The sequence below is a fragment of the Triturus cristatus genome, chromosome 7, assembly GCF_964204655.1.
Source record: "Triturus cristatus chromosome 7, aTriCri1.1, whole genome shotgun sequence".
NCBI lineage: Eukaryota > Metazoa > Chordata > Amphibia > Caudata > Salamandridae > Triturus > Triturus cristatus.
Window position 1 is genome coordinate 276,887,723 of NC_140590.1, and position 19,123 is coordinate 276,906,845.

General features: G+C 44.9%; 1 protein-coding gene across 2 annotated transcripts in view; it reads right to left on the bottom strand.

Annotated features, from left to right (window-relative positions):
* The window catches only part of LOC146809407 (transient receptor potential cation channel subfamily M member 4-like), a 388,425-nt gene that overhangs the window by 100,783 nt on the left and 268,519 nt on the right, over positions 1–19,123 (bottom strand). For both annotated transcript variants that reach the window (XM_085616252.1, XM_085616251.1), the window contains exons 10-12: positions 4,028–4,146; positions 2,305–2,676; positions 369–494 (exon numbers count right to left, since the gene is read on the bottom strand). In XM_085616252.1, the coding sequence (XP_085472378.1) occupies positions 369–494; positions 2,305–2,676; positions 4,028–4,146 (617 nt within the window). The remainder of the gene's footprint in view (positions 1–368; positions 495–2,304; positions 2,677–4,027; positions 4,147–19,123) is intronic.

The window sequence follows — 19,123 nt, forward strand, 5'->3', positions numbered from 1 at the left end:
TGAAGTTTATTCAAATAAATGTAATTGTTGTTTCTCTGTTGCTGGTGAGTAGTAAAGATTAGAGAAAGCATATTACTCAACTCTGTGTCTCTAATAGAAACAAGACTTTCTTTAATGTTGTACACAAAATCTCCACTTAAATGTGTGATTGGCAGATCCCGTAAGAGATCAGCGGGTACCTTCACTTGCTTAGCCATCTTGCCAGCTGCATCCCTGACGCAGAGCGTTAAATGTATATATGCATGTAATCAGATACAAGTGGGATCAGCAGATGTATATTTTCCATTGCAGATGGGACCCACAAGATGCAATCAGTAACACTTGAGATCTGCAGCAGTCTGTTCTTTGCGCCCCATAAAGGCTCTTACCATCTCCCAGAAGAAGGTGGCCATTTCATTGCGGTTCTGCAGGATGGCCCATATAAAGAGGTCAATCCATGGGGTGCTGGACTTTTTAATTCGGTATTCTTTAGGATCTGGCGGAGGGGGTTTCGGCTAGAAAGAAATTGGCAAATGAACATAAGGAATGTGGTTTACATTTATGAATGCGCTTTTTCTTCAACAAAACTATTAAACGAGACCTTGCGCATTCTCAAATCAAGTTTCAGAACCCAGAATGAACTAATGGAAAAGGTCTCCAACGCGGATCACATATAATTGTCTACAAACAGCATCGACTATCTTACCTGTCCCTTAATCCCTCGATGATGATAGGCTGATGTTAATATTACTCTAGTATTATCAGTGTGATAGTTTCATGTCATGAGCGATGTTCTTGCAACTTTTAGTTCCGCTCAATGCACTCTGATGCACTGCGATGAGCTCCATGGGTGTGTTTGTGATATATAAATAAATACATAGTTAATAAATAGTAAAGAAAGGGAAGCATGATCTAGTTGAGAGCAGACGCAGTATGCCAGTGTTTAAGTGGGAGTGATGTAAGTGGCTATTTGGGTAGCCCATCTCCTCCCGGGAGCCAAATATAGCTAGATTCCGAGCGCCTCTTTCAAAGCGCTCTACAATACTGATCACGCAAAGTAGCTTTACTAGTGGCTGTTACGTTTGTTTGCAAAGTAAGTGAAATTCAGGCTTTATGCAGCAATAAACTATATACTACCATTCATACCAGCAAGGCATTTCTTCACACAAACTTTGCTTCTCCTGAAAGTGGCCTCAGATTTCTGCAGTGCTGAATCTAGATCTCTAGTATATTCATCATTCATCTTCTCCAGCAGACGTCACTATACAAGCTAGATGTGCTGAAGACGAGGATATTGTCTGATGAAAACTATGCATAACTCACTACATCAGATTCAGAACAACAGGATTCCCAACATTTGGAAGTCACTAGATTGCAGGCAATGTACACCAGGAGTCACTACATCACAAAATATATTACATTTATAGAATGTAGGAGCTGAGCTTTTAAGAGATGCGAAGTACTGAGATATAGGTCATAATTTAAAGACTAGACAGAGAAAGCAAAAGTTAGAACAGTGTGTGAAGGGCAGCCAGCAAAAAGCAATAAGGTGGTCTGAGAGGTGAACCTGGGGGGACCGGAAAGGTTACAAACTGATTAAACGTTAATAAAGAAGCAATCAAGAATGAATGAACTAGAAAAACAGCATTCCAAGTTAAATAACATTTTTGTAAGAATAAAGGTTTTGTGGCAGAGTGTATTTTGCAAATATTGTACATCTTGACTTGATAAGCTTGAGAGGGTGAGGAAATATGTTGGGAGACAGAAAAGATTAACATCTTGAACCCTTGTAGGAAGAGCAGCTGAAAACACAGAACTGCAGCTCTTAAGAGATTAAACTGTAGGAACAGATAGAGGGCGATTAGTTGGAAGTGTTGAAGGATTGAAAAGGGATTAAAAGTTGAGAGTCTCAGCCTATAAAAGTCTTGGTATTGTGCTGCAATAGGGTTAAGGAGAAGGTGTGGTTTGCGGAAGGCGGAGGTCTGCTATAGTGTCTGATCTTGAGATTGCAGAAAAGATTTGGTCTAGAGGTGAGAAGGGAAGCTTAGTTTAGTGGTTCAGGGGGGAGATGTGGTCTTGCTGTTAAGGAGGTGGTTTGGTCTGTTGAACTGAAGATGTTTTTCATATTTAACAAAGAGGCGTGGTATTATTTGCGGGAGGGGTGGTGTGACGGAAGTCTCGCTGGTAGGCTCCTCTTATCTTGCTGCCTACATGTGTCCCAAATACTACCGGAGAATATGTGAAAGGCAATCGAATGGTTTCAGCCCTGGGGCAGCCATCATTCATCCACCATGACCACCTTCCTAAATTTACACACAAACTTACATTTGAGCTCTTTCTGGAAAAGGATGGCTTGTGCGAGCTCAGTGCCTGAGTGTAGAACGGGGTGCATATGTCCCCTAGCAGCTCACGCAAGACTTTGGAGACCTCATAGAGTGTGAAACTGTGGCCCTTTCTGAAATGCTCCTCAGGATGACACTCCTGGTGTTGATTCCTGGCAGACTCATGCCGCTCATCTAGTTTCTTCTGCAGCATGTTGTAGAGCAGATCGTTCTTCGTAACTGAGCTGTACAGCTCCTCGAGTTGGCCGTAAGTCAAATAGTCCACTATGTTCATGCCGTTGTCCATGAAGAGCTTGACAAAGCTTGGCTTGTTGTTGATGAGGGCGTCGGTCATGGTATCAGTAAGGTCACTTGGCTACACCAGAGAGACAAGGGGGGAAACAAAACATTACTGGGAGAAGGATCTGCGATGAATCAAAAATAAGATGGGAAGAAGAAGACAAGACACGAAAAAAAGGATAGCAGCACCGTGACCAATAGGAACGAGTTATGCTGGTGGGGTAGAGGGCTCAAAGAGTTGGTCACAGGGTCCATTCCCCCCCAGACAGCCAGTCTGAACCTCACCACGGTCAGAAAGACCTGCGTGTCTTACGTGTCTTACATGTCTTACATGTCCTACACTGTGGCCACTTGTTTGATAGTAGGTGTGGCATAAGATGGGGAGGTTAATTCAGTTCTCGGGGTGCAGGTGGCAATTTAAAACACTACTGGAAGTATAAGGTCAAGGGTTCAAAGAGTGGAGCCCAAGGTACAAATAAATGAGCAGGGTTTCCTGATGCTGGTGGGCAGAGTGGGGACGCCTGCATTCAATGAACATGGATCACTGCAAGTACCAGAATGTCTGGGATGCTACTAACCATACCAAATAAATGACAAGAGCCATTATGTGGAGGAGTGTGCTGCTACAACCTGTATTGGTGCCCAATTATAATGGGCATGTACGAGCCCTCTGGATGGGCATCTTGTTTCCTGGCTAGTACCAAGCTGAAACAGACTAGAAGAACATATCTGCACCCCACCCAGAAAAGTATGACTATTCCTGTCGAGTCAACGAAATAAAGCACAACATGCACACAAGAGCATTTCCATACTTACAGAGACAGCACAAATGTATTGAAGATGAACTGAGGATTTCACAAGGACTGGATGCCATTGGCATTGTTTCATTAGCACTACCTCATCACAAAGAACCATATAATCTTGGAAGAAATTCTAATGAAATGAAATGGAGGGATTTATAAAGCACCATTACCACAAATTTAGGGGGAGTAGCAAATGGGTTAGGTATGTGGGCGGGGGGCTAATGGAGATGTTTGGGAGGGGTGTTGCTCTGTTAAAAAAAGAGTTAATGTGGGGAAAAAAGAACAATTTATGGTGACAGTTTCTTGGTGATGTGGTAGAGGTAATAGTTTGGTTGGTGAATGGTGTTTTATTTTCACAAGATTTAGGTGTGCACCACCCCAAACAATATTATACTGAGAGCATTGAAAACTACAGGACTCAGAATGCTTGTAGGAGTTCGAAGTGTACCAAAACAAATGCCAATATGCTGAGAATTGTGCTAGTGAGACCAGCACTGACCTACGCATACTCCAAGGCTGAGGAAGCCTAGTAATGATGTCTAGATCCATGCAGTGGCCCTCAAACCCAGGCTGCTAGGGTATGAAGCGGATTTTAAGAGACAAACCTCCTCACAGATGGCTCACCTTCCATTGGATCTCCCCGTGGAACAGCTCGGAGGTGGCAATATCCACGCGGTTCCATGCCACAGCAAGCTTCAGTTCATCCAGATACTCTATGGCATCATTCGTCTGTTTCTTGCAGGCTGTAAGTGACAAACATACACGGGTTTTTCTAGTGCTTAGTTTCCAAAAGAAAAAACATCAGAGCACAAACCTTTTCTCAGAAGCCTGCTGCAGTGGTTGCCAAATGTCAAGGCGGTCTGCTCCTGATTCCATCTCATCCACCACCTGCATTCCCTGCCCCTTTATCTCACTCTTTCGGGCTCTTTTTCGTCTTGTTTTCTCCCTTTGCTACCCTTTTCAATCCTTCTATTTTCTGCCTTTTTCTGTTTCGCTTTAGGTCAAAGTGCCCCCCAAAGAGGAGTGCTGGTGGGTCATACCTCATACCACCTGCTCAAATTAAGCACTGGGTTTTGGTAACCCTGGCTTCCTTGCACATTTTTACTTGGGGCATAGAGAACTAAACCTATTAGAAGACCAGTTTTTAACAACGTAGTGCGTGAAAGGTTAGTAAATCTGGCCCTACGCTTTGTTCCAGGTGGCTGCTCAGCAAACTTTTTCGTTATTTAAGCCCAAACTTTGTAAGCAGGATTTTTTTTTTTTTAAGAGAAAAAACTAATGGTGCTGACACCCTGAGAATTTTCTCCAAGAGGAAGGGCATACATTTTTCCAGTGGGCGACTCTTATTGGCCGTCCTAATCAGGGAAAAAGTATGGCTGATGCAGCATGAATGATGTAAGATACTTAGACCGACAGGTCCGGTGTCCGAGTTATGGTCGGTCCAAGCTCTCCACCAGCAAAGCCTGCTGGGCTCTACCAGCAGAAACACGATGGTTCGCCCAACTCTAAAACTTGGCCGACAGACACTCTTCCATGATGGTGGCAGACTGTCAGCCAAACTCTACTTAACTCTGAAAGTTCCACAAGTTTAAAAAGTACTGCAGCACACCAGTAATGGGTTTTAGTCCCATCATAACGCTGTACAAAAGAAATTAATTTGGCCCAAATGGCATTGTGTAATCTTGTATGCTGTGTTGTGATGGAATTATGTATTTTCCTTGAAGCAATGTGCTTTTTGGTCTGTTCACTTCTTAAATACTTATAAACTGAAGAGTAGTCCGAAAATTAAAATGCAAACAGGCAAGGCACGCGAGCCTGGACGTCCCTAGAAGAGTTACCTTGTCCCTTCCATCCAATAATCGATCTAGCCATCCTTTCACCCTTCCATCCACCTGCTTATATCCACCATTTCACTTTTACAGTCTCTCATCCATTCAGTTTTTCATCCATCATTTAATCTTTCACCATTCCATCCATCGGTCATTCCATCCATCCGTACAGACACCCCTCATCTATGTTCGCAGCCTTCTACATCAATCCACCTATACATTCATCATTTGACTTACCCATCCATCAATCAATAAAGCCATTCATCCATCAATTGATTATTTTGCCCATCTATCATCCGTCCTCTCTAATTTCCATTTACTTTGCCATCCATCCAACCTCTCAAATGACAATGCACCCTGCCATCCTTTCACCCACCCATCCTTCCATCCTTTTAGATCCCCGTTGCCAATGTTATATCCATTCATCCAACCACCATTCATCCAGCGTCTCAGATTTCAAGTTACTGTGCCCTCCTTTCATCTATCCACTATCCATTCATCCATCCATGTATTCACCTCTCAGATTTCCATTTACTCTGCCATCTTTTCATCAACCCATCCATCCATCCTATTACATTTCCATGTCTTCTGTCATCTTTTTATCCACCTATCTAGCCATCATCTCACCCACTCATCCATCCATCCTTTCACCCTTCCTCAGTTGCACCCATCCATCCTTTCACCCACTCATCTGTCCAACCCTTCACCCACTCATCCTTTCACCTATCCATCTTTTTATTCACTCATCCTTTCACCCACATCGATTATTTTACCCACCCATCCTTTCACCCACACATCCATCCTTTCATCTACCCTTCCTTTCACCAACTCATCCATGCATTCTTTCATCCACTCACCTTTTCATGCACTCATCTATCCTATCCCTAGATAGTCATAATTCTGGACATTCTTGTGTCGGAGCAAGGGTGTGATCTTTTGAGCTCAGTTCAGGGGCTCTGGGTGGCGGAAAGTTCGGGCTGGGTGAGGGGCGCTGGAGGGCTTTCACACTCTTGGAACGGGGACCCTTACATTTGCATGATGTCCCTGCCCACAGTCCTGCAATGAACTTCTTCACAGCTATGAGGAGGAAGGATATTGCTGTAACGCAGGACATGGCCAGGGGCATGGGCTTTAGGGGGCATGGCACCCAATGATGAAAACAACAAACAAGCAGATAAACTATTCATGAGCTATGTTGACCCGAGTCGGAGTCTTTCTCATGCATGGTTGTCTTAGAAGACATGCCTCTAAGGGTGGTTACATTATGGCATAGAAAAAGAACTTGGACTGACCAATCTAAATGGCTATCCAACACTGCAGTGCCTGGCACCACAAGGGTTTGTGAAAAGGACCCTCACACACCAACCTAGTTGGTGTCATGCTTCATCATTGGGTTCCCAGCTGAGTAGCTGAATGCTTCTCAGTTGTGCTGCGACACCTGGTTACAGTGGAGCTGGTTTTTTGTTTATGTGATGAAGTGGTGTAATATAAAAATACCTCTGGGGTTCTAACTGATAATTATTTTATTCCCAGTGGCCCAGGGTATACTTAAAATAAATGAGTGGATAATGTTTTAAGACTAGTGATTGCGTCTTAATTATCCCTGGTCTTAAGACGCAATCACTATTCTTAAAACATTATCCACTCATTGTTTTTAAATATACCCTGGGCCACTGGGAATAATGTAATTATCAGTTAGAACCCCAGAGGTATTTTTATGTTACACCACTTCATCACATTCACAAAACACAAAAAAACAGCTCCACTGCAACCAGGTGTCACAGCACAGCGGAGTAGCATTCGGCTTCTCAGCTGGAACCAGATGATGAAGCATGACACCAACTAGGTTGGTGTGTGAGGGTCCTTTTAACAAACCCTTGTGGTGCCAAGCACTGCAGTGTTGGATAGCCATTTAGATTGGTCGGCCCAACCCGGGCCTGGGCGGAGGCCGCTAACGCGGTTTTGATGTCGAGCTACGTCACATCACGCAGTGCGACTTTACAGCACCCCGGGCACTTCTCGCTAAGAGGCGGTGATCGCAGACCGTCCAGCATCTAGGGCGGCGTGCAGTGCGGTATCTAATTAACATTTCATTAACTAGGGCTTTACATCTCCTGATGGAGGCCAAGCTCGCACCATCGATGTGCTAATTCTCCTCTTCCAGCCATTTATAGGTCTCACCTGAGCCAGCGCATGCGCCGCTCGGCGAGACATTTAGTAAACAGGCTTTTAAAAGTGCGACCACACGCTTTTGGCTGGCATTCTGCCTGCGTTCACGTGCACAGGCACGAGCAGAGGCGCCATATGGCTTTCCTCTCGCTCGGCCAAGCGTGCATGCCTCGCTTCAATGCCCCTCCCCCCACCACAGAGCGCATCTCGCGCATGTGCGGCCAATGCTTGTTTTAATTCCAGTATAAACCTCAACTTCGGACTTCCTGAAACAGCAAGTGTTTTGTGGTTTTTACAGTCCTTTCAGGGCGTCGGAGAATGGTCCATGCACCAGTTGAACTTGGGTAATGTCTGATGGAGTGATGGATGACTCAAAGCCGCCGCATGCACAGCTGAAAACCCATACTGGAGTATGGTCATTTGTGCCATTCCTCTGAGGGGGAATCAGCTCTCATCTGCCCCTCTGTGAGTAGGCGTGCTGCTGCCCACCATGCTGTGAATGCACTGCTGTGCAGTAAACCATGCAAAGGTTTGCGCTTATCTGACTGGCTAGTAAAAAGTAGCCGGATTAGGCCTTTTATTCTAGGTGACGCAGTTTATTTTATTCATTTTCAATTGCGCGGGGTCATTCTTGGAATACAGATTGCGCTGTGAAATGGCAGCGTGGATGAGTGAGCATTGACGTAATCGTGCCAGCACTGAATACACTTCCTTTCATTCTGCCGGGCGCATTATTTTGGGATTTTAGCCGTCAGTAAATTAACGATGAGTCTGCAGTGTCACACATTGCTTGCTAGGCTGGGCATAGATTATCCGTGGGCATTTGAAATTCTGATCGTGTCTGTATGAACTTCTCTGCTCACTCTGGAGCAGTTGGCTCTGACCTTTAAAATGTGGCCTGAAAATGCAGTTTTCTAAGCACCTCTGTGCTGTGTTCCGGTTGAAGTGGTTTGGAGGAGGGCATCTGAGCTTTGGAGGACATCTGAGCTGTGGAGGGCATCTGAGTTGTGGCTTCTTGGGCACGTTTGCTTTCGACAAAAAATGTGTTGACGCTGAACTTGGCAGCCGGCGCAGTAATTCTGCACTGGAGAATTGTTTGGATTTCATCTTCATGATATGAGACTGCTTTTTCAGATTTACCTTTATAATCTCTAGGAATAATTAAACTTCGTTAAAGTTTTGATGGAACCATGCTGGTGTTACACGATGAGGCTCATTGTACCTGCCTGGGTTAGCAATGCTTGTAGCTGGCGAGTTAGGTTTTGGGTAGCTCATTATAGAACTAGTTACAGACATGATTAGGGGTCATCTAAGATTAGGTTTGTGATTAGTGCTTGAATAACTGGTAGCAACTTCCTGGTGCTATAGAATCAACACTGGATTCAAAATGGCCATGAGGGTTCAATGACAGGTACACTGACAGGCATGTCTATGCAAAATGTCTTGTTGTCCATATTTATTGATACAGTCAGAATCTAATTAATCCGGTTTGTCAAAGCACACAGTCTTCCTATTGAAATTGATCGTCTGTCTCAAAGTCAGATCCAAACCTACCAATCTTCAGATAAAACCACTGCAAAGGAAGGAAGAACTGCCAACCAATGGGCTGTTCCCTTTTAGCTCCCTACAATTCTTCTTCAAGTCTAATGAAGTGTTTGATGGAACCCTTAGGCCAATCCCTATTTGCACTGCGGCACCAAGTAATTCCCACACCATTCAGTTATCAGCTGGCCCATCCCTTTCGTGGGGCTCTGCAGCCACATTATCAACTCTACAAATAATCTCTATTTTCCCTGACATTGGTAGGTAATCACGTCAGTGCAAACGGACACACCTTCCCACAGAAACGACCCTATCGAACCTGGGGTTCCTGGCCCAGAATAGACATTATGTTCAGTCACCTTATAGATCAAAAGGAATTTAACTCTGATTTGCTTTACTCCTCTATGTATTACACACATCGAGGTAAATTATTCATATTAAAAGGTCCATGACATCTTCACCTGTTTCTCATAGCGGTCATATTGCTGTGATTCGCACAACACTTCAACTGCCACTGACCTTTGCAGTCTACACTAAGGCTTGAGTTGTACAGTACCTGTCAGCTCCTCCTCTGCTCCCACCTGCAGAAGGCCACTCTGACGCACTCACATCTGTGCTGAAACCATAACTATGGACATTGTGTGCTGAAAACTACTGCCATGCCCAGTTTGTATTGCGTGCCCAGCGCCATGCAAAAGTTGCATAACTAAATACTTATAAGGTCCCAAAAGCGAGACCTATTGGCTATGCCAATGCTGGTTTTCTTTCTCTTTCCACTCCATCCATCGCCCCCTACATAAAACCGTATCATTAGCGGCTCCCCCTCCCACCACTGACACTCCCCCCTCATTCCGAGGCAGTGGGCCCTTTGCCCTCTGCATCTTTTTTGCAGAGGACACAGAGTTTAGCTCTTGGTGTTATTACAATAATTCAAGTTGCTGAAGCAGGGGACGAGTAGGGGACGGTGATGTATGTCCTGTTTGTGGGAGCAGCTGCCGTGTATCCCCAATCACTTCACATCCCCCTGAGATTGTATCTATTTCCTTATTAAGTGCTGAATATAGCAATCAGAGATACAGAAAACACCACTAGGGGATGGGTTCATAAAGGCAATACGTCGTAGTTGCTGGTGTGTAGATACCATGCACACAATTTCTGGGGGCTTGCATAGCTAAATACTTATAAGGTCCCAAAGGCGAGACCTATTGGCTATGCCAATGCTTGTTTAGATGTGTCTGCAACAAAACATTACATTTACTGCAAAGACCTCACTCTTCACTGCAGCTATGTCTGTGCTGTATAAATACCTAACCTGATATTGCATTTCACTATCTCCTTATTAAAATGTTTCAACCCAACTGAAGGTAATGGAGAACAACATCTCACTCTTTCAAACTCAAAACCGTACACTTGAGGTTTCAAAAATGGTATGGAATTTTCTAAATATTTGGTCAGAGAGCAGCCACATCACCAGGGGGCTCTTTGTGTATAGAGGGGTCAGGAGTGCTGTCACTAGAAGGATCAGACGTGTACAGTATGCAGAGAGCCTTTCAGTACATGAACAGTATACATTCTGAAGATACCTGCAAGTGTGTGCAGTCTCGGACATATACACAGTGTGCCGTTTTATAATACATGCACAGTATATTCAGAAGGCCACAGATATATGCAGAGGAAACACATCCTCAGGCCTCTAATATGAATCAGGTGTAGTATTTGCTATGTAGAGACCTCTGATTAACGCAAGCTATTCAGCCTTGAGATCTTTAGATCACAGACTTGAATATAGGCAAGGCTAAGTCAGCCCTCCATCCTTACAAGGTGCATACTCTGTATGGAGGTACGATTGAGGCTTGGGGTACTCCATATTGTAATATATAGAAGACTCTTCATTAAGATACAATGGGGCCTTGAGTTATTACGCCTTTGGGTACACATTTCACCATCTTGTGACTCTGTTCACTTGTTTTTCAATGACGATATTAGATGGATGCGATTAGAATCACGCAAGCCTGTGCAGAAGACAGTGCTTGTGTCAAAATGTAGTCAGGCAAATCTGCTGAAATCGCAAACGTCTGCTGGTTGTGCAAGACTTCCACATACCACTCCTGATATGCACCGGTTTGGTAAATGTGTAAAAGGATTTCTCTACTGGTTTCTGAGTTGCTGAAGAAACTAAGTTAAATTTAACTCACAACCATCTCTCTATTCCTGTCCTTCCAGCAGCAGGTCAGCCGAGTAGTCCTTCTCCTAAGTATTCCACAGGTCCAGAAGTGACCTGAAGAGTTGGTCTGAGGATGCAAGGATATATTTATACCTGGTGCCAGTTTTGATGTGGGAGAAACCTCTAGACTTCTCCCCACTTCTGGAATTTCCTATCGTCAGCTCATTGTTATCTCTCAAGGACCCTCTGACCTCCTTATGTCCAATACACGATCTATTACTTAGTGATATACCCCTCTCCAAGATGGCACCCATGGTCACCCAGGAAACAAGGCTGCCTGTCTAACTTCCTCGCCAGTTTCCAGTGACCAATCAGTACCCGTCTAGCCTCATAGGATTGGCTCTTAACTGATCAGCGGGAAGCAGACCTCACTTCCCGGTTTCGGCGGAGCGGGGTAGGTCTACAAACCACCCTTGGGCGACAAAACTGTGAGTAGTTGCATTCCGTTCGTAAGACTCCATTTCACGCGCAGAGACTTACTCGGTCTCGGTGATCGGCGAACCGCGGCTGTGGCAGCGGCCCGATCCCTAGACTCCTTCCTGTCTCCCCCGTGAGACACTTGGGGCCGGGGGTCGCGTCGTTCTACGGTCGTTGTTTCTCCTGTCGCGGGCTCCGATGGTTATTTTGCCACCTTTGCCCTGATTGGACATAGCAAATAGGGAGTATGCCTCTCCTACATGCATGAGCCTCTCGCCTCTTCACTTTGTACCATTACTTACAGTAGGCTATCACGCATTCCCAAGAGGCTCGCCAAGTACCGACTGGAGTGGCATTTTCTAATACGTTAGGTGAGCATAACCGCATTTAACGTAATAATCTGAGTGTTTTATATTTTAGATTTGATCACCTGACACGTACCTGCACCATGCATCCACCTGTGCATGATCACTATTATTTAGCGCAAATTGTTTTCTCAGTGAACATGCATATGAGGAGTCCCTGGCTCCTGTTTTTGTAATGTATAGTTTTGACTAAGTGTGCGTCTTAATGTACTCTGTTGGCCTGTTTTGTTTCTTCTTTCCTTTTTCTATAGGCCAGTCCAGCATGTAAGAGTCTAGTTTTTCCGACACTTACCTAGGGTAGTTTTATCTAGACATCACTGTAAATAATTAGCAACACACCCTCACAAACTTGTAGATAGTTATAATCACCGGTCCTGATGAATTGCCGCTGGATCCCCCTGACCTTGTAGGCATGAAACATGTTGACCACCTGAGCAGAGTAGAGTAGTCCCTGACCCATTTAGTCAAGACTACCGCCTCTCATTTCATTTTTAACAGGGTGGTTTACTGACCGAATAAAATCATACATTCAGACTAACCAACCCCTTTTTAACCACACTCACAAACATCTACACTTACCTGGCCCTCACTTGCACTCACCCTCGGCAAGGAACAAAAGATCTCCGCCAAAGAGCCCCATCCCTGGGTGCCCATCGGGAATTGCAGCGCCGACCCGACGAGGAGCAAAACCCAGATGATGAAGCATGACACCTAGCTTGCTGGGTGTGTGAGGGTTTTCGTTCCACCAATGTGGGTTCCCCCACCCCACACAGTCTAAATACCCTTCAGGCTTACTAGACATTACCCCCCATTTAGTCTGAATTCCAAGGAGAGTGTACTCTACACTCTCCTATACAAATAGAGGAACTGTATACCCTTTCCGTTTAACCATTTCAGGGCTTGTATACTGGACCTCATTAAATATAGCCCACCCGTCTTTATCATTATTTTTATTTTTTCCTTCATTTGATTGTGATTCCTTGCGCGGTTGGAAAACCGTAGGAAAAGACTGAGGTTACCTACAGTGTCAATCTACACTGGTAGGCCCACCCTACAACAGACTAATCCCCCACGTTGGGTTAGTGGCCATTGTTTCCCGTCTCCCATACAATGGAGGGAGAATTAGGGATTAGCTATGGCGAGGATGCAGTCTCAGACATCCTCAGAACACCATCACTCCTAGGAGTAGACGGTGCAACAGCAAACGTGTCCCACTCAGATGACTGGTCTAATTTGGTATCCCTCAAAAAAAAAAAAAAAAAAAGAATGGCTCAGAATAACAATGCATGGTGCTGTTATGACTGAGTATTTGAGGGCTAACATTGCCCCCAATGGACTGATCGTGAACATCTTTCCCCGTTTATTTCTGGAGGATCCCCCATTCAAGAAAGATTGGTCTTCAGTCTCTTGGAAATGTACTCGTGACCTCCTAGTTCTTATAATTAACACTGCGAAAAGACTCGCTGATGCTTTGTTAGTACGGATACAAACCGCTGAGTCCAATATGAAATCTGCAGTGCCTAACAGCACTTACAAAACCAAGTTAGCTGAAATCAACTCAGAAATAACTGAGAATAGGGAGTATCTTCTTAAACAGAAGATAGCTAAGCTGCAGAAGGACATCTCTAGGTTTGATAGAGAAAAAATCTTCCCCTACCTGAAACCAGACTTTACACCTAACAGGAACAATTATTCCAGCGATGAAGAATCTAGCAATAATAGCAGGAGGGGTTCCAACAACAGCAACTCAAGCTCTGGTAGCTGGGATTTTCCTAACCAGAGAAGAAAGAACAACCGTTCCTTCTATAATCGAGGGGAACCAATATTCCCAGGTCCACCACCACAAACTCAATTTTGGCAATACCCGATGTTTCCCCCGTGCCCTCCCCAATTCTACCCAGGAACCAATCCCCAACCTTTTTTAGGCAGAGGCTGGGGCAGAGGAAGAGGGCGAAGGCGAGGAACACAACATGTTCAGTGGCAAGACCAAGTTCAGCCACCGATGGAAACCCGGAGCCAATGCAGGGGCAGAAGGACCTAGTGATCAACCTCTCTGAAAGACCACTCGACAACATTGAACTACGAGTGATTCGCAAAGGATTAGGCTTTGTACCAACTCCTAAGGTTGATAAATTCAGGGAAGCATGCGAATTGCATAGTTTCTTTAGAAAGATTCGCCTAAAAGCCTTCTTTCACAACAAATCTGGTAACGATATAGAACATACAGACACTGGGCTACACAATCCCTCAACCTTCACTCCCAACGCTGGCATGGTCCCCCCAGAAGTCCTAACCTTTGAAAAAGCAATACTAAAGGACTTAGCCGTGACACGAGATAGGTCTAACACTTTCTATAATCTCTCTAAGGAGGAAATGAATGCAGCCAGGGCCCTGGCAGATGACCCCTCAATCACCATCAAACAAGCAGATAAGGGTGGGGCTACAGTCATCCAGTCCACCCTTGATTACGAGAGAGAGTGTTGGAGACAACTAGGTGATCGGAAATACTATACCCCGATCACTTCAGACCCCACTCCCAGGCTGAAAGACACCATCAACAGCCTCACGCTGGAGGCTGAGACAAATGGGTGGATCACAAAGAAAGAGGCTGACTTCCTCAACACACTGAATCCCGTAACACCATATTTTTACACTTTGCCAAAAGTCCACAAGGGAACCTTTCCCACCCCAGGTAGGCCCATTGTGTCCGGAATTGGCTCGGTTCTGGAGCCTCTATCAAGATTTGTGGATCACTACCTACAACCCCTGGTCCAAAGGATACCGTCTTATATCAAAGATACTAGTGACATCTTAAGAACAATAGAAGGGTTGGCACCTAATGGGGATATCAGCCTCCTCGTCACTTTAGACGTGGAGGCACTCTACACAAATATCCCACAACAAGCCACCCTAACTGTGATCGAAGAGGTCCTACGTAAGGAAGACTGGACATCACCCACCCCGGTGTCTTTCATTATGGACCTAGCATCCTTAGCATTAACAGAGAACTTTTTCGAATTCAGGAATGAACTGTTCCATCAATGCCAAGGGACTTCTATGGGCAGTACATTTGCCCCTAGCTTAGCCTTCCTTTACATGGCAGCCTTCGAGGAGGAGATCATTCAGAGCCCAACTAACCCCTTTAATGAGAGTCTGATTTTGTGGAGACGATTCATTGACGACATCCTCATCCTTTGGAAGGGGTCTATGAGCAGATGTGAAGAGTTCTGCCAATGGATCAATACCCAGAATCCCTATCTGAGATTTACCAACCACATCTCCCCCTCCCACATTGCCTTCCTGGACCTAGACATCAGACTGGAGTCCGGAGTTTTAACCACTAGTCTCTACAAAAAACCAACGGACAGGAACAGCCTGTTGTTGTATAGTAGTCACCACCCCAAAGCACTGAGGGATAACCTACCGTTTGGCCAGTTTCTCCGAGTGAGGAGAAATTGCAGTTCTGTGTCGGACTACAAGAAAGAGGCAGATACTCTGGCTAATAATTTAAAAGAGAGAGGGTACCCCTCCGCTACTATCAATAACGCAATGAAACGTGCAAGGAATAACCCTAGAGAGGTTTTACTAGAGACTAAGACCCGTGAACAAACTGAAACCTTGACATGTGTGACTTCTTTTACCCCATCCTCCAACAACATGAAAAAAGTCATTAAGAAACATTGGGGGATTTTGGCGGCTGGGGATCTAACTCTACCACAACCAAGGTTTGCCTTTAAGAGAACGCAAAACCTTAAAGACATTCTGATCCACACTAGACCCAAAAAAACTGCTCAGAACACCCAGGCCACCCTTTGGGGACTTCCACCAGTCACAGGACATTTCGCCTGTGGCAATTGCACATCTTGCCATCAGACGATGACCGTAAAGGAATTGGTTTTGTCTGATAAGTTGACCTGGAAATTGGGACGTCACACAAATTGTAATTCAAAGAATTGCATCTATCTGTTACAATGCCCTTGCGCTTTGTATTACATAGGGATGACGACACGATCAATCAAGACACGCATCACAGAGCATAAAAGTAACATCAGATGCTCTAAGGAGACCACAAAATTGTATTGCCATTTTAAAAATCTCCACCACACAGCAGACTCCTTAAGATGGGTTGTCCTTGAATCACATCCAGGCGTGACACCACAAACATTGTTCAGATTAGAACAAAGATGGGTCCACAAATTGGCTTCTGATACACGGGGTCTAAATGATGACATACCATGGGTTTCTTTGACTCACTGAGACCTAGATGATACCTACACTTCACTATAGTCCCTATCAGCAAGTAAAACCCAAGCAAGGGAGGGGCACCATCTCATAAATAGTGATAGTGACTGGGCATATCCAGCAACCCTCACTAGTTTTTTCTGGCATACACCGACATGTCGGAGTCACCTCACATGTTTTTTCAAAGCGCACTCCTCCCACGACATTATTACACTAGTCGTGACCTTGCTATACGGGTTGACAGGGATATCGGATGACGACGTCCTGCAGCCCCTTTTTACCTTTCATGACTTTCCACGACTGTCACATAACGCATTATCCCATCTCAAGATGGCGCCCGTAATCAACCTCTATGATGAGACTGCCGTCTGAATCATTAAGTCATTGTCTAAATACACTTATCATTACTCTCTCAGACCTGACGGTATTGGCCTCTAACTGATAAGCGGGAATTAGACCCGCCACATCTCCTGTCACACTTAGTTATAAGACGTATTCCCATGTATATATCCGAGTTCCATTCATACGATCATACATACGAAGCGTGACTATTCATTGTTTTTGATAGGGTCACATCAGATGACTAATATCGTCAGCTCATTGTTATCTCTCAAGGACCCTCTGACCTCCTTATGTCCAATACACGATCTATTACTTAGTGATATACCCCTCTCCAAGATGGCACCCATGGTCACCCAGGAAACAAGGCTGCCTGTCTAACTTCCTCGCCAGTTTCCAGTGACCAATCAGTACCCGTCTAGCCTCATAGGATTGGCTCTTAACTGATCAGCGGGAAGCAGACCTCACTTCCCGGTTTCGGCGGAGCGGGGTAGGTCTACAAACCACCCTTGGGCGACAAAACTGTGAGTAGTTGCATTCCGTTCGTAAGACTCCATTTCACGCGCAGAGACTTACTCGGTCTCGGTGATCGGCGAACCGCGGCTGTGGCAGCGGCCCGATCCCTAGACTCCTTCCTGTCTCCCCCGTGAGACACTTGGGGCCGGGGGTCGCGTCGTTCTACGGTCGTTGTTTCTCCTGTCGCGGGCTCCGATGGTTATTTTGCCACCTTTGCCCTGATTGGACATAGCAAATAGGGAGTATGCCTCTCCTACATGCATGAGCCTCTCGCCTCTTCACTTTGTACCATTACTTACAGTAGGCTATCACGCATTCCCAAGAGGCTCGCCAAGTACCGACTGGAGTGGCATTTTCTAATACGTTAGGTGAGCATAACCGCATTTAACGTAATAATCTGAGTGTTTTATATTTTAGATTTGATCACCTGACACGTACCTGCACCATGCATCCACCTGTGCATGATCACTATTATTTAGCGCAAATTGTTTTCTCAGTGAACATGCATATGAGGAGTCCCTGGCTCCTGTTTTTGTAATGTATAGTTTTGACTAAGTGTGCGTCTTAATGTACTCTGTTGGCCTGTTTTGTTTCTTCTTTCCTTTTTCTATAGGCCAGTCCAGCATGTAAGAGTCTAGTTTTTCCGACACTTACCTAGGGTAGTTTTATCTAGACATCACTGTAAATAATTAGCAACACACCCTCACAAACTTGTAGATAGTTATAATCACCGGTCCTGATGAATTGCCGCTGGATCCCCCTGACCTTGTAGGCATGAAACATGTTGACCACCTGAGCAGAGTAGAGTAGTCCCTGACCCATTTAGTCAAGACTACCGCCTCTCATTTCATTTTTAACAGGGTGGTTTACTGACCGAATAAAATCATACATTCAGACTAACCAACCACTTTTTAACCACACTCACAAACATCTACACTTACCTGGCCCTCACTTGCACTCACCCTCGGCAAGGAACAAAAGATCTCCGCCAAAGAGCCCCATCCCTGGGTGCCCGTCGGGAATTGCAGCGCCGACCCGACGAGGAGCAAAACCCAGATGATGAAGCATGACACCTAGCTTGCTGGGTGTGTGAGGGTTTTCGTTCCACCAATGTGGGTTCCCCCACCCCACACAGTCTAAATACCCTTCAGGCTTACTAGACATTACCCCCCATTTAGTCTGAATTCCAAGGAGAGTGTACTCTACACTCTCCTATACAAATAGAGGAACTGTATACCCTTTCCGTTTAACCATTTCAGGGCTTGTATACTGGACCTCATTAAATATAGCCCACCCGTCTTTATCATTATTTTTATTTTTTCCTTCATTTGATTGTGATTTCCTTCCTTCCCCCAGCTCTCGCTCTGGTCTGGGGTGAAAATAGACTAGTGTGAAGTCTTTGTGAGTGTGCTGAGGGAGTCCTTTGAAGAGTAAGTGTGGTATGTGACAGCTCTGTCCCTATCATCAGGTCAGGGTGCCCCATCCTACCAATAGCCATTCCCTCTTTGTAACAATCTCGGGAAAGAATACACAAAGACCAACTGCCAACTACACCTAATCATGTGACCCTGGACAGAAGCTGTAGGCTCCAAATGGTTAGGACAAGAAAATGCCAACTTTCTAAAAGTTACTAGACAAAGGGTACCACTGTTGACCCACCCAGCTGCTGCAAGGAGAAAAAGTGTTCCAAGTAAACCATATCTTCAATGTACAACAAGAAGGAGTGCATTCGCCATTCATACACTAACTTTTTAAAAGTGGCATTTTCAGAATTGGGACTGAAAATCCGACTATAACATTAGAGAGGGCTTTAAATTACAATTTATTTGAGACCAAACTTGAAATTCCTACCTGCTCCCAATCAAATGCTATCACTTATTAATTGTAATAAGAGAACCCAATGTTATCCTAGGGGAGAGGTAGGTTTGCAGTAGTGAAAAACAAATGTAAGAGTTTTTTTACTACTAGGACATGAAAAACTTAAAAGCACATGCCCACTACAGAGGCATTCACATATCAAATGTTCCAGTCATGAAAGTCTGTGAGTAATACCACAGGCAGGCAGAGTTAATACCAA